Source organism: Notolepis coatsorum (genome assembly GCF_963971535.1).
Source record: "Notolepis coatsorum genome assembly, chromosome: 14".
Lineage (NCBI taxonomy): Eukaryota > Metazoa > Chordata > Actinopteri > Aulopiformes > Paralepididae > Notolepis > Notolepis coatsorum.
In genome coordinates, this window is record NC_140178.1 from 54,711,148 (window position 1) to 54,726,469 (window position 15,322).

The window sequence follows — 15,322 nt, forward strand, 5'->3', positions numbered from 1 at the left end:
TCTGGGTGTCATGAAGAGCGCTATATAAATCCAAGTCATTATTATTATTATCTAGCACACTCTCAGGAGCAAAACAGAAAGAAGCATCTTGAACTATGTGACATGGCTTGACTCAATCAGTCCAATCTCTATTTCTCCTTATTCCACCAGTCACTCAGGCAGACCAGCTTGTTTTATGTAGCGGTGTCTACTTATAGTGCCTATAATATTTTTCCCATTGGGTGCCAGACGGGGCCAAACCCTGCCAATGCAAATCAACTGCTCCAGTGGAGTTGCTCAGTGGCCAATGGTGTCAACTGTGGTTGTACTGGGCAGCTCCCAGGTGTGAATGGAACTGTGTGAATGTGAAGCAGGGCGTTCCTGAAAAAGAGCATCTGTGCTCAGCGAACCTACCCTGGGTAAATGAAGGTTAAAAAAAAAAAAAAAAAAAAAAAATTGTTTTTTTATTAACTGCGTCAATTATATTATCGCGCAATACTAGTATCGCGTTAACGCAGCGCGTTAACGGCCCAGCTCTAGTCTTAATGGACTTGGGGTTCGATTAAGACTTGCCTGGTTCCAGTCTAATTTTTATTTTTGATACAGTTGTCAAACTTGTCACCATAGGGGTAGTGGGTTTATATGTTTCCACTTATTCAATTGATCCAACCATTTGATCATGGGAGCAGAGCTGAGTCTAATTAAATGAGATTATTTTTACATTTGAGAAAAACCTAAGTTATGGGGACAAGACTGTACCTAATGCAACGATTCGACCTTCGATTAAGATTATTCAGGCAACGATTCAATGCATCATGAAATATCTTCATTTGACCACGATTCGATGAATTTTTATCTGTTAATTCCCCCCAAAAAAAATTAGCCACAAATGTGGTTGGTGGAACTGATTCACTCAGCATGAATGGACTATAGGTCAATAAAAAATCGACATTAAAATAGATTTCATTATTTTTTTAATCTATTACATTTTCAAATCGATGCATTGTTACACCCCTACTAATAATACACAAACATAATACACTATTGGAATTATATACTGATTACATGACTCGTTTGTTTTTAAACGCTGTAGTTTAACATTTATTCATGGATACAATTGAACTAAGATGGTGGTGAATACCGCAAAAACAAACGAGTGACGCAAACATAAGTAGTTGTGCTCTTGTGATTGGTCGAAGTTTGCCAAGGCATATGGATACTGAAGTAGTTACCATGGAAATGAGTAAAGATTACAATATAAAACTAGGATAAAAAGAAAAGGGTTTAAAAACACATTTGGCTGTAATACTAGTTTTGATCTTCAATGGGAGGAAATTACAGGTGGAACCTCACTCCAGATCTATAAATGACATGTCTCGACTCTCAGTGCATGTGCTCCTAATCCTATGCATTAAACGTGTAGCTCTACAATGCTAGATTGGTGTCATATTGTACTCCTCACTGATCTGTCACAGTAGTCTGTGGCTTGAGGCAGGGGTCTCATTTTCACCTTTACTCTGTGGTTGCACACAAATATTACTTTGAAATACCCACGGCGGTCTTTGCAATATATAAGTGTTTGTATATCACACACTTTTCATAATGTAATAAAACTTTAATATATTGTTCAACTCTAACACGTTTTGAACATCGTTTCATAAAACCAAAACACCAAGTTGGAGGGCAAAAGTAATATTGATGATCCTGCTTTGGCTGTTGCATTTTTAGCTTTCACTTGCAAGTTAGGCTGTGAAGGTCTGACATATTTGGCATGATGTGTGAACAGGAAGTGTTAGTTTGTCACTTGTGTGTCAACAGCCCTCTGTGGCAAATTGCCACAGAAAAGGGTTTAATATGGGCGGCTAGGTGGTGCAGTGGGCAAGGCGCTCACCACCAATGCAGGAGACGCTGGGTTCGAGCCCAGCTCTCCGCATTGCTATCAACTTGGCTGGTCATTCATACTAATACAATTGGCAGTATTAGGGGGTGGGAAGCTGATGGGTGGGGATCGGACGTTGTGGACAGCGACTCCTACACGTCGGTTGGTGCGCCTGCGCAGCCGAATCGGGTAGCGACGGGGGCGGCGTGTCCCTCCCACGCAGACCCCCGACGCTGAGAGATCGCGCTGTGCAGGTGAAAAGATGCGACGGCTGCTTCCTCGAGTACCGGAGGGGACACGTGATGTAAGGCTTCGTCCACATTGCAGCCGGCTTGTGGGAGGCATGGCCTAACGGCGTTCGAGACAGGGGAGGGTAGAATTGGACGATACGAAATTGGGATGGGAGAAAAGGTAGATAAAAAAAAATAAAAGGGTTTAATATTAATCCAGAGTTCTGCACATTCCAGACATGTGTTTTCTTTCCTCTGTTGGTAATGAACATGGCACTTCGCCCTCTTGCATGTTTCAACAGGTAGTTTTTTTGTGGCAGGTTGTTTTAATACCAGTTTTGCATATGTTGGCTTCAGAACCAAATGATTAGCTAGGGCTGTCTTAAATACTTAGAAGCTTCGTTCGATGGGCATGGGATTCGAATATGAAAATAAAATTAGATAAAAAAAATATATATATGATAATTCTTTTGCAAAATCAACTCTGCCTCTGTTAATTACAACAAGCAATTCTGTTTGTTATTTAAGATGAGGTCGTACTCGGCACTGACAGATTTGTGTTCATTGTGCTGCTTTTATAAAGCCTCAAATGACTGCTTACAATATTTCATGAAAGCAAAGTGTTTCATTTGTCTAAGGTTTAAACTTTACAGCACTGACAAAGTTGAACAAAGTGCTGTACAAGTCCCACAACATTATTTATTTTTTAATATATTTTTTATTTCGAAGCTTCGAATTAAAATCGAATCTCTGCTTCGAATTCCAAAAAAAATCGAAGGTCAGCCCTTAGCTTAAATTATGTTTGCTTCAGAGCTAGCTATTTTCTAACTCTAGTTTATGTAGAAGACTACACTATTCCTAGAAAATGTCCCGGAGTCAAATACCTCTAGTCTTTTTGCTATTGACTGGGTACTCTAGCTGCAGTGAGGCAGATGCTTCTATGCAGTCAGTAACCCCCCAGGGAATGTGACTGTTGATGAATCGTTGTGTGGTAGTCGGGTATGACTGCTGTGGGCCATCAGGCACAGTAGGGAGAGGCTAGCCAGATATGACTGCTGTGTACATTGTGTATTTTTGTACAATTCCCTTAAAATCTGGAACAACTTTTGGAGATGCCCATAATTGTTGGATTACTTGGCTGTGGCTGTTTTGATGGCAGCATGTTAGAACTGGTTGGCTAGCGAACATCTGCTAAACTACAAAACTGCCTTAGGTTTAGCCAGGCGGCCAGTGTTTTGCACCACAGTATGCCTGACAAAATGGACACAGCTGTAGCTTTCCTTTTTTGTAAATGACTTACAAGATTGGAAGACTGAAGGGTACAATCACTGATCAATGGGTGTATTCCATCAATTTTTCCTTTTTTTATTAACTGATTAGCAAATGCAAATTGTGTGCCCTAGTCTGACTATAGGCCACAGTTGTTGATATGGTGTACACATATGGAAAGTAATCTGAAATCTGTTTGGAAGTGTAAAATATATTGCAATCATGAGTCATAACTTTGTATTTCCTGGTTTGGGTGCAGTGAGCTTCCTGTTTCTCCTGCCTGGCCTGAACCAGCACGGTGTTATCGCAAAGTACACCTCCATGGCCAAAAGGGAGATCAACAAGCTGCTCAAACAGAAGGAGAAGAAGAATGAGTAAGATGGATAAATAAATAAAACGGAGGCCTGAAGAGGACCTGAAAGATGGACTACGGAATGAAGGATGAGACGGAAGTTAAACTGAAGCAAAGAAACTACAAGATCAAAAAAAGCCTCCTGTATCCTCGGTCTCTGCCGTAGAGCAAGACCAACCTTCACACGCTGGTGGAACTGTCATCTCCCTGTCCCTCCCGCCCCTTTTTGTTATCTAGACTAATCACCTGGTGGGATTTGGATAGTTTTTTTTGTTTTTTCACCCTTGTTCATATAAACTCCCACACATGCAGTCACCAAATCGGGAGTTCTTTTTAGATTCTATCATTGTTTCTCATGAAGTCGTCCTTTTTACATGTCACTGTTTCTGAGCTCCTCCCTCTCACACACCTCCCCTTCACACTCTAGGTCCTCCCTTCTGTTTTTCTTAGTTTGTTCTTAAGACGCCAGTAATGCTTTTTGAAGCCATTCCCATTTTATTCTTATTTAGCTGGAGAAAAGTGACTACTGAGCAGAGTTTTCGTGGTGTTGCTGTGTAATTTGTAACCCTGCGTAGATTGAAAAGTACTGCGCTTTGACTTTTTTTCATGACCGCTCACAACAATTTTAAGCTTATTCTGCTTCCGTCATATTTAATATTGCACTGAGGGGGGAGATGTAGAGAAACTGGAGTCAAAGCGGGCCTCTTCTGTATAGAGATCAGGTTTCTAGATGCAAGCCTACTGCTGTATTGCTGCTAGCCAGGACCTTCTGTGGTCCATTAGCTTTCGCTTGTCCCCACCTCCAACACACTCTATCATAACTTTGTTCTGGGGTTCCTCTGTCCATGTAAATACACCCGTCTCATTTCCCCATTTCTTATCCTTGTGATTTGTGAGTTTTTGTTTTTTATTCTGTCCCTACATGTTTGTTCTCAACTCCTTCATTTCATCTTATATATATATTTTCTTCTTCTACTGGAGATCTTTACAAAGAAATGAATAAAGTCTGATTTAAATTAAATTTGACTCCTGGTTTTTGTTTTGTAGGCTGCCGTTTTGGTTTTAGATGGAACACTAGTTTGTGGGGGGGGGGGGGGGCGTTGCAGCTCTCTAGGTACCTAGTTTTTCAAGTAATGTTTTCTCATCAATATTTTGTTCCTACCCCGGTTATGTCCTACTTGTTTACATAATCTTAATCGCATTCTTAGACTTGAGCTCTTCTCCACAGCCCCTCCTTTGGAACAATGTGAATGTTTTGAATAATCTGTGGAGCTACATTGCAGCCAGCCAGTAATTTCCCTCCAGGGCAGTTCCTCATTTTAAAATCCTGTTCCTGTCAGGGGAAGGCTGCCAGATTTACTACTGTACAAATTCACTTTTTTAACATTAATGACAAAGGGATTTATTTGGATTGACGAGAGGCTCAGGGTTGGGCTCAATTTACGTTGATTAATTCCAAAACAATTGCAAACAGATTGTGGTTTTTATTTGCCAATTGTTAACGGGTTGACTAGACCAGTGACATGTTTTATCCAAATCTTAAAGGCTACTGGAAGTCCATCCATAAAGCATGTAGACTAGACTATTGTTTTTGAGCAATTGAAAGAAACCATGCTGTGAAATCAGTGGGCAGAGAATTCAGAACGCGTATGTCCACTAGTATGCTTAACATGATAAATACTAAAAGGTTATCTCAACACTGGTGCCAGTGGATGGACTGAAAGGATTCCCAGTTTGTGACCAAATATAATTCTAAAAAGAATGTGGACTATATCCCTTAGTTATGTGCCATGTAGAGGTGAATGTGTGTCAGTGCTGCTCAGTCTACATGTGTCAGTGGGAGTTTGGGACTAGTGGAGTCTTAGGGCACCGCAGTCTGTCTCCCGGGCACCGCCGTGTGGCCAGTACGCTGGGCGCGTGTATCGCTTCCGCAACGGAATTCGGTTTCCTGGTTCCTCTGATTGGCCGTGACCCGCCCCCCTATCCACCGCTCAGAGCGGCCGCGGACTCGCTCGCTTGGCTTCCTCAATTTATACGCATGGAAGTATTGACTGAATGAATGAAAACTTTATTTAACAGATTGCAGAATGGGTACAATACAGTACAGCTCAATACACACAATTGTTAAGGGGATGCAGACCTGAGAAAGACGTTTGTCTTGTTTACATCAGGGTGAAAACCCGCAGTTCTTGCCCGCCTGATGGGAGCCGAATCCCCGCATCCGATTTGTCTGATGAATACAGGGGCGTCAATTTGGTATGGCAAGGTATGGCACTCGCCATACCTTGGCAAATAAAAATGTAAAAATGTAAAAAAAAAAAAAAAAAAAATTATTTAATTTTTTTTTTTTATATTTTTTTTTATTATTTTTTAAACAAACACATAAACATAAACATGACAACATAAAATTAGATATACAAGCATTAATTAACAGTTAAAACCATTTAAATAAATGTAATATACAAGGTATACACCTAATACTTGCTATCTAATACCCTATACATATATGCTCTCGCTCGCTCCCCCCCCTGGGCCCCCCCCTTGGATAATCCATCCAATTATTTACAATTTTTTATGTTGATTTAGAATTCGAATGTCAACATTATGAACGAAGCTTCGAACTATTCGGTACAGCCCTAGCATGTTTTGATATTGTCAATTATCTCACTTTTACTAGGTGACTTTTACTGTGACTAACTGAAATATGCCCAAAAAAAGGAAAATGGACATAGGGACGTTTTTTATCAAAGGGCAGCAGAGACAAGTGATACAGGGACACAGGTAAGGTCTGGCTTAGTGATTATAACAGTGCAGTTCAGCATTCAGTAACCCATACTTTTTGTAAATGTGTTTTTGATACTACATTCTGTTGAACACACACCTCAAAACCGTACCTAAGGAAAATTGGCTCAATTGCAAGAAAAGTAATAGACAGTTATGATATTACATTCTGCATAATTCGTATGCAAAATATTGTGGTTCCCTGCTTTAGTCTGTTGACACATTTCTATACTAAAAATGCTTGTGTAGTCCTGTGTCATACCTAAATGTCATATAACTGAATTGTATAGAAACAACTCACCAAAAGTGACTATTGCACAACTGATTTGACAAAAAAAATCCACCAAGGGGGGGAAACCCCCCCTTCACCCCCCGCCCCCCCCCCTTCACCCATCCCCCCCCCCCCCCCTCTCGCCATACCTTGCCTTTTACTGAAATGACGCCACTGGATGAATACCCCCAAACATGGAGGTCCCGAATGCATGGAACTAAGTATTGATTGTGCCGTAACAAATCATTAAAAAAAAGATACCGTTAACTGGAATATGTTGTGCCTTTACACATATGTTGGATTATGTAATTGGTTTGTCATGACAAACAAATAAAATATCGCATCCTATATGAATTGAAAATGGGGGATTGATTGAAAACTTTATTAACAGATTGCAGAATGGGTACAATACAGTACAGCTCAATACACACAATTGTTAAGGGGATGCAGACCAGAGAAAGACTTTCGTCTTGTTCACATCAGGGTCCCCCATTTTCAATTCATCAGGACATATTTGACATACATGACATACAGATAGTCAGTACTGCTACATCTATACATTTATGACATACCAGATTTGCAAATACAGTACTGTTTGTGATACAGAAGGAGTCAAGAAAAGGGAGTATATATTTGACATAGAAACTGTACATTGGAGGAGGTTGGGTGGGGGGGGGGTTGGGTGCATTGGGATATTGACAACCATACTGGGTAATTTACATTGGAGGTGGTTGGGGGGGGGGGGAGAGACACACTGTATAAACAAGCAAAACTGTACATTGAGGGGGGGGGGGGGGAGGAGACACTGTACACTGTACACTGTAAACAAGACAAACGTCTTTCTCAGGTCTGCATCCCCTTAACAATTGTGTGTATTGAGCCGTACTGTATTTTACCCATTCTGCAATCTGTTAAATAAAGTTTTCATTCATTCATTCATCCAGTCAATCAATACTTCCATGCGTATAAATTGAGGAAGCGAGCGAGTCCGCGGCCGCTCGCTCTGCCGCGAGCGGTGGATAGGGGGGCGGGTCACGTGGGGGTCGCGGCCAATCAGAGGAACCCGGAAACCGAATTCCGTTGCGGAAGCGATACATGCCTCCTGCGTTACGGGACGGGCACACTGAACCCGCACGAATTTCACGCGCGGCTCCCTCGCGGGATCGCGCGCCTGGTCAGGCACACTGGACCAGGCATGCGTTGTTCATGGTACGGGGTAGCACGGTGTGGTACCTCACTGAGTATTAAAGATTTGAGCAGAAGCGCGTGCACGCACATGCACGCGCTCGCGAGAACGCGCTGCTCGACTCGGCTGGTTGTGTTTACCTGCCTCCCGGGCCCCGGCGCTACCTCGCATTATCATAACAATAGCCGCTATAGGCTGGTGTCTTCAACACGTCTGGACTCTTTGTGATGTAAATATGGAACGTCCCAAGTTGCCGCTGCCCACAGAGTGCACCGCCGTCCAAAGGTGAACGACGGCGAACGAAGGGCCAAATCAAAACAGCCGTCAATTCCGAATTGACAACTGTTTTGATTCAACCCCCCACCCACCACCACTCACCCCCGGACAACAACACACTCTGCAAACAGCAGCAACCCGGGACATTCCATATCTACATCACAAACTTTGGGACTGAGTAGATAATTAATTAATCTTCTCTTTATTTTTATTATTTATATTAAAACTGAATCAAACCATAAACAAGGTTGCCTGTTGGGATGTTAGATCCTAATGTGAAAAACTGATTTTATATGTCTGCACTTTATGTGCTCATTTTATGCCTGTCTTAATTCTGTTGTGAAGCACTTTGAGCTGCAGTTTCTGTATGAAAGGCTATACAAACAAAGTGTATTATTGTGCGCGAGGGAACATATGCGCATGCGCGCGGGGCCGCGCGTGCGTGTGCGCGGCGTCATTACGCCCCGAACTCACTGCTCACGAACGAATTTCACGTGCGGCTCCCTCGTGAGATCGCGCGCCTGGTCAGGCACACTGGACCTACGACTTGAGCGTGCGGAAGCGCACCGAGGAAGGCATATTTACATTGGGACAGCTGTAAATGCCTAGTCTATATGCGAAGTCAGTCATTTTAGAATGATGATCAGTGTGACTGTACTCCTGAAAGAGCAGCGTGTAGCCCCAGCTTATTATTATTATTATTATTATTATTATTATGCAACATTGTAATAGTTATAGGTATAAACAAACATACAGACAAACATTCAAGGCGTTTATTTGCAGATACAGACACAGCTGGTTGAACAACATCTATATCTGTGGTAATAATGCAGATATTCAATTGTATTTCTGTGCCAATGCGCGTGGCGCGCCGCCTCAAATAGGATCGAGGCGAAAAAATAGCTTGCCGCTCGCCAGCCACTCGGGAGGCGCGCTCCCGCTCGCGGCCAGTGTGCCTACTATCGTCCGTTAACATGGGAGCGGAAGTGAAGAGGCAGCCGCCCGTCCGTCCGTCCGTGTTCGTTCGTGAGCAGTGAGTTCGGGCCGTTATCCTGCGTGGCGGCTCAGTCCATAATAACAACGCAACACTGCACTGGACCGACGACTTGAGCGTGCGGAAGCGCACCGAGGAAGGCACATTTACATTGGGACAGCTGTAAATGCCTAGTCTATATGCGAAGTCAGTCATTTTAGAATGATGATCAGTGTGACTGTACTCCTCCCCCCCCCCCTCTCTCTGTCTCTGTCGGGACAGACAGGCAACCAGATAGACAGATAGACAAACAAACAGACAGGCAAACAGACAGGCAAACAAACAGACAGACAGGGCGGGGTACTAACTATAGTAATATTGTTTATTTGCATTGGGAAAGAATCGATACAGACACATTAGCTGGTTGAACAACATATATTGAAAGATAGAGAGAAAACGAGAGAGAAAGAGAAAGAAAGGCATAGGGAGAATAAAGAGAGAGAAAAAGATAGAGCTGTACTGTATTGTATACCCATTCTGCAATCTGTTAATAAAATATACACTGATATAAGCCTACTGGTTGCTGTTCAATCATAATAATAATAATCATAATTACCATAATTAGCTGTCAGGAAACAAATAAAACGTTTGTCATTATAGGTGACAAGGTGGATTGACTTAATGACTGCTATATCCTGCTATTATTATTATTATTATTATTATTATTATTATTATTATTATTATTATTATTATTATGCAACATTGTAATAGTTATAGGTATAAACAAACATACAGACAGGGGGGGTTGGGTGTTTATTTGCAGATACAGACACAGCTGGTTGAACAACATCTATATCTGTGGTAAGAATGCAGATATTCAATTGTATTTCTGTGACCATGCGCGTGGCGCAAGCCTCCCGCGCCGCCTCGAATCCGATTGAAGCGGAAAAGATAGCTTGCCGCTCGGGAGCCGCTCGCGAGGCGCGCTCCCGCTTGCGGCCAGTGTGCCTACTAGCGTCCGTTAACATGGGAGCGGAAGTGAAGAGGCAGCCGCCCGTCCGTCCGTGTTCATTCGTCAGCAGTGTGCCCATGCCGTAACGCTGGACGCGTGTATCGCTTCCGCAACGGAATTCGGTTTCCGGGTTCCTCTGATTGGCCGCGACCCCCACGTGACCCGCCCCCCTTTCCACCGCTCTGCCACTGCCGCACGCGGCAGAGCGAGCGGCCGCGGACTCGCTCGCTTCCTCAATTTATATGCATGGAAGTATTGACTGAATGAATGAATGAATGAAAACTTTATTTAACAGATTGCAGAATGGGTACAATACAGTACGGCTCAATACACACAATTGTTAAGGGGATGCAGACCTGAGAAAGACGTTTGTCTATACATCAGGGTCCCCCATTTTCAATTCATATAGAACGACGCAATATTTTATTTGTTTGTCATGACAAACCAATTACATAATCCAACATATGTGTAAAGGCACAACATATTCCAGTTAACGGTATCTTTTTTTAATGATTTGTTACGGCGCAATCAATACTTCCATGCATTCGGGACCTCCATGTTTGGGGGTATTCATCAGACAAATCGGATGCGGGGATTCGGCTCCCATCAGGCGGGCAAGAACTGCGGGTTTTCAGCCTATCGCCTCTCTCCTGGAGCTTAAGGGGGAGCTTAGTATGCCTGCCGCGGAGGAGGTGGCTACAACATCAACACACAGTGACTACATGCAGTCACTGTGTGTTGGCGTAGCCAGCGGGTAAATCGCGATTTTTTTATTTGTTTGTCATGACAAACCAATTACATAATCCAACATATGTGTAAAGGCACAACATATTCCAGTTAACGGTATATTTTTTTAATGATTTGTTACGGCGTAGTCGTTCTATATGAATTGAAAATGGGGGACCCTGATGTAAACAAGACAAACGTCTTTCTCAGGTCTGCATCCCCTTAACAATTGTGTGTATTGAGCCGTACTGTATTGTACCCATTCTGCAATCTGTTAAATAAAGTTTTCATTCATTCAGTCAATACTTCCATGCGTATAAATTGAGGAAGCAAGCGAGTCCGCGGCAGCGGTGGAAAGGGGGGCGTGTCACGTGGGGGTCGCGGCCAATCAGAGGAACCAGGAAACCGAATTCCGTTGCGGAAGCGATACACGCGTCACGCGTAATCAGAGGAACCAGGAAACCGAATTCCGTTGCGGAAGCGATACACGCGTCCTGGACCAGCTGGGTGTCTGCTCACCTGATGGGTAAAGACACACGTCCATCAATTTGAGTCGTATTTCCAATGGGTCAGAGGGGATGTGTGCATACAATGGGATGGGCTATATGAAAAATCTATCTGGAATTATGATATTAATATGCTTTATTACATGGCGTTTTCACATTCGCCGAAATGCTTGCTTGTGATTGGTCAATAGCGCTCCGTTACCCCTAGCAGCGGTCAATTATCACACAATAATGACCGCTGTACGCAGCTGTTCGCAATCAATCCCACAATAATGACCGCTGTGCGCAGCTGTTCGCAATCAAGCCCACTGACATCAGTGCTGCCGCCGGCGAAGCTGCCGGCGATGACAGGGGGCGGAGCGACGAGCGGAGCCAGAAGCCCAGAACCAGTGTTGCGAGTCGATGTAAAATGAATTAGGTATATTGTTAGTAAGTTAGCCATGTAATAAGCGGGATAATGTATAGCTATACTCGATCATTGTCGCAAAATAATTGACCTTCACTGACGTTTAAAACACCTCGGCGAGGCGCCTCGGTATTTTAAACTCTGTGTCGGTCAATTATTTTGCGACAATGACCTCGTAGCTATACATTATCCCTTACGTATATCATGATACATATATGCAAAATCCCAGCATAAATGAACCTGTTCATCACATTGCACTGCATGATTAAGTTAATGTACCAAAATAGAAAATTCTGAATCTGTGGTTGCTGCTATTTATTTATTTTAGATCAGAGTTGTTCCTAATGATATGACAATGACAATTTCATTACAATACGATAAACCTTAATATTGAATTATCACCCAGCCCTACAATGAGATTAGATCTGTGATGTTACACACGCTTTGTTTGTGTGTACTTGCTTGTTTCTATTCAGTTGATTTAGAAAGTGGATTACTTTGGGAATCTTTTGCCAATTTATTTTAGCAGTAAAACCAAAGGTTGGGAAACCATCAACTCAAGTCGATGGTCACAATATGGCAAATTGGCTCACTATCAACTGGCCCTAAAAAACATGTTTTTCATTAAATAATAATGAAACTAAATAAAATGATTTGTAAATTATGTTTTAAAAGTATCTTATATGTTTTACCTCATGTAGATCCTGTTATTTGTATGTGGTTGTGTGCCGGGGCAGAGGATGCCAACAAGATAGAGAAACTGATTAGGAGGGCGGGCTCTGTTCTGGGAGCTGCTTGAACACATTGGAAGTGGTGACGGAGAGCGACACACCATGGACCTGAGCCAGCTTGGAGGGGTGTAGACTGTAGACTGTAGACCAGGGGTCAGCAACCTTTTTGACATGAAGTGCCAGTTTGAAATATAGTTGTAACTAGTGTGCCTGTGCCATATCAACAATATTCCATGCATCATAATTTTTTTCCCCTCATAATCAGGTATTTTTAATGATAATTAAATAATTTAATGATTATTACATCATTATTGTTATTATTAATATTATGATGGTTGTATCAACCCTAAATCTGAGTTGGGGCGGGGGTGCAATGCAGACAAACAGTTTTGCTTTACTGAGCGCCAGGGCCGTAGCCAGGGTTTAGAAATTAGGGAGGTCCATTTATTTTTTTGGCCCAGACCGGCCCACTATAATCGGTCGGACACCACCAACCAGTACACCATCCTTACGGTCCCCTTAAATATGCGTACCTACTGTACTATTCCCCCCCCCCACAACCCATTACAAAGCTGGGTAGTAAGTGCCATGGACAAGTGGACCAGTGTACTCACTCGCTCTTGGCTGAATCTTGTTTTGGGTGGTGATGTAAAAACACCTGCATCATAGCAGGCTCAGGATGGGCAACGTAGTCTATAGCCTGTTCATCCCTGTCTCTCTCCTCCACAACAGGGGCGTTTTTAGGGTTAGAAAACATTGGGGGCTTCAGCCCAGGGGGGTGGAGGGGGGGGTAACCCCCCCCCCTTCTTTTTTTTTTAAGCACAGAAATACGCAATTTTAGAGTAATTAGAGATGAATACTGAATAACTAGAATCATTAGAGGTTCTCAAAGTGAGGTCCAGGTCCATGAAAGGGATCTGGGCAGTCCCCATAGAAAATTCAAAGTTAACAGGACCAAATCATCAGTTTCTTATTTATTTATTTAGCCAGATTAAACATTGATCTGGTCCAAGAAGCCCCTACATGATTACAAATATACATATATACACATATATATATATATATATATATATATATATATATATATATATATATATATATATATATATATATATATATATATATATATATATATATATACTGTACATACATACACATATGCGGCATACATACATGTGTATGCATACATACACATATGCGGCACGGTGGTGTAGTGGTTAACACTGTCGCCTCACAGCAAGAAGGTCCAGGGTTCGATTCCCGCTTGGGGACCAGGTTTCCATGATGCCAGGTACCCAGGTGGGGTGTCTACCGGGCCTTTCTGTGTGGAGTTTGCATGTTCTCCCCGTGCTCGCAAGGGTTTCCCCCCCGATAAGATAAACCCAATGGAAAAACATGCACAACAACAGATCGCTAACGCTGTGGCGTCCTTGACGAAGACGGACAGGAGCACTTGGATTGGTCCCCTGGCGCGGCTCACGTTGACGCCTGTCTGCTCCCGGCTGCCCTTGGGGGGGAAGGACGACGGGATGGGTTAATCGCAGAGACAAATCGCATCTGCGATCCTAAAGAGACAATGCATGCGTGTGTGTTCCGGTGTGTGTGCTAAACTAACCGCTGTGTGTACCACTAAAACATTGAGTGTCGTTGCATGCCGAATAAAGACCTCTGCAACAGGTCCTGCATTATTATTATTATATACACCAATAACAAAATAAAAACACAGTTAAGAATCATACACATAAGCAAATAAACAAACAAACAAACATATGCACAGCCTATGTACAAAATAAATAAACAGTTCATCTCTAGTCTTTACAGTTTTCTTCAATTGCATAAACACTCAAATCAAAAGTATTACACAATTATCAAAACCTTACACTCAAGGAGCAAAATATAGGCCCAGATTTGCACCCCTACAATGTCAGCCTCACTTTTTGCAAAACAATACACACAGTGATTTGCAAAACACTAAACACACTTGCATTACATTAGACACAGAATGTCAAATTACCACACATATGAGCCAATTGGTTAACACAGCCATCAGATGCACAAACACACCATTGCTTAATTGTAGATACACAATCAGGTTTAAGCACTATAAAAATGCAGCAGGTGAGTTCACCTGTCTTCAACCAAAATGGAAGGAGAGTGAAGTACTGTACACAGAGAACGTGAAAATATACAATACATTCACCAAACACTACACAAGACAACCAATGATGCAGACTGATGAAAATATAAATTTTCTCCAATTTTCCCAAATCAGTCAACATGTCAACATGGAGAATCACAACAAAAAAATTTCTTGCCAGATCCAGCTAGGCAAAGAGATAATGTCTAGTATTTTCTGTTTAGATTTTTTCAAAAAGAAATTGTATTACTGTAATTTTAACCTGTACTGGATACAGTATTTTATGTTTGTCTGATATTTGCTGAGCTTACAGTGTTATGCACATAGTAGCATGAAAACTGGGACATGTATTGTTGTGATTCTCCATGTTGAAATTGATTTGGGTATATGGAGAGAAAATGTTATTTTTTTCATCAGTCTGCATCATTGATTTGGGTATATGTAGATAAATAAATTATATTTTCATCAGTCTACAGCATTGGTCTTGTGTAGTGTTTGGTGAATTTATTGTATATTTGCACATTCTCTGCGTACTTCACTTACAGTACTCTAATCACTGAGAAGTAGAATTGCTAAATGTGTTTTAGGTTAAGCACAGCAGTGTGTGT

At 42.2% G+C, this 15,322-nt stretch overlaps 1 protein-coding gene across 1 annotated transcript in view; it reads left to right on the top strand.

Annotated features, from left to right (window-relative positions):
* arl6ip1 (ARL6 interacting reticulophagy regulator 1) overlaps positions 1-4,730 on the top strand; it is a 33,616-nt gene extending 28,886 nt beyond the window's left edge. Inside the window, exon 6 of the mRNA XM_084328510.1 lies at positions 3,617-4,730. Coding sequence (XP_084184636.1) covers positions 3,617-3,735 — 119 coding nt within the window. The 3' untranslated portion in view covers positions 3,736-4,730. The remainder of the gene's footprint in view (positions 1-3,616) is intronic.
* The last annotated feature ends 10,592 nt before the right edge of the window (positions 4,731-15,322 follow it).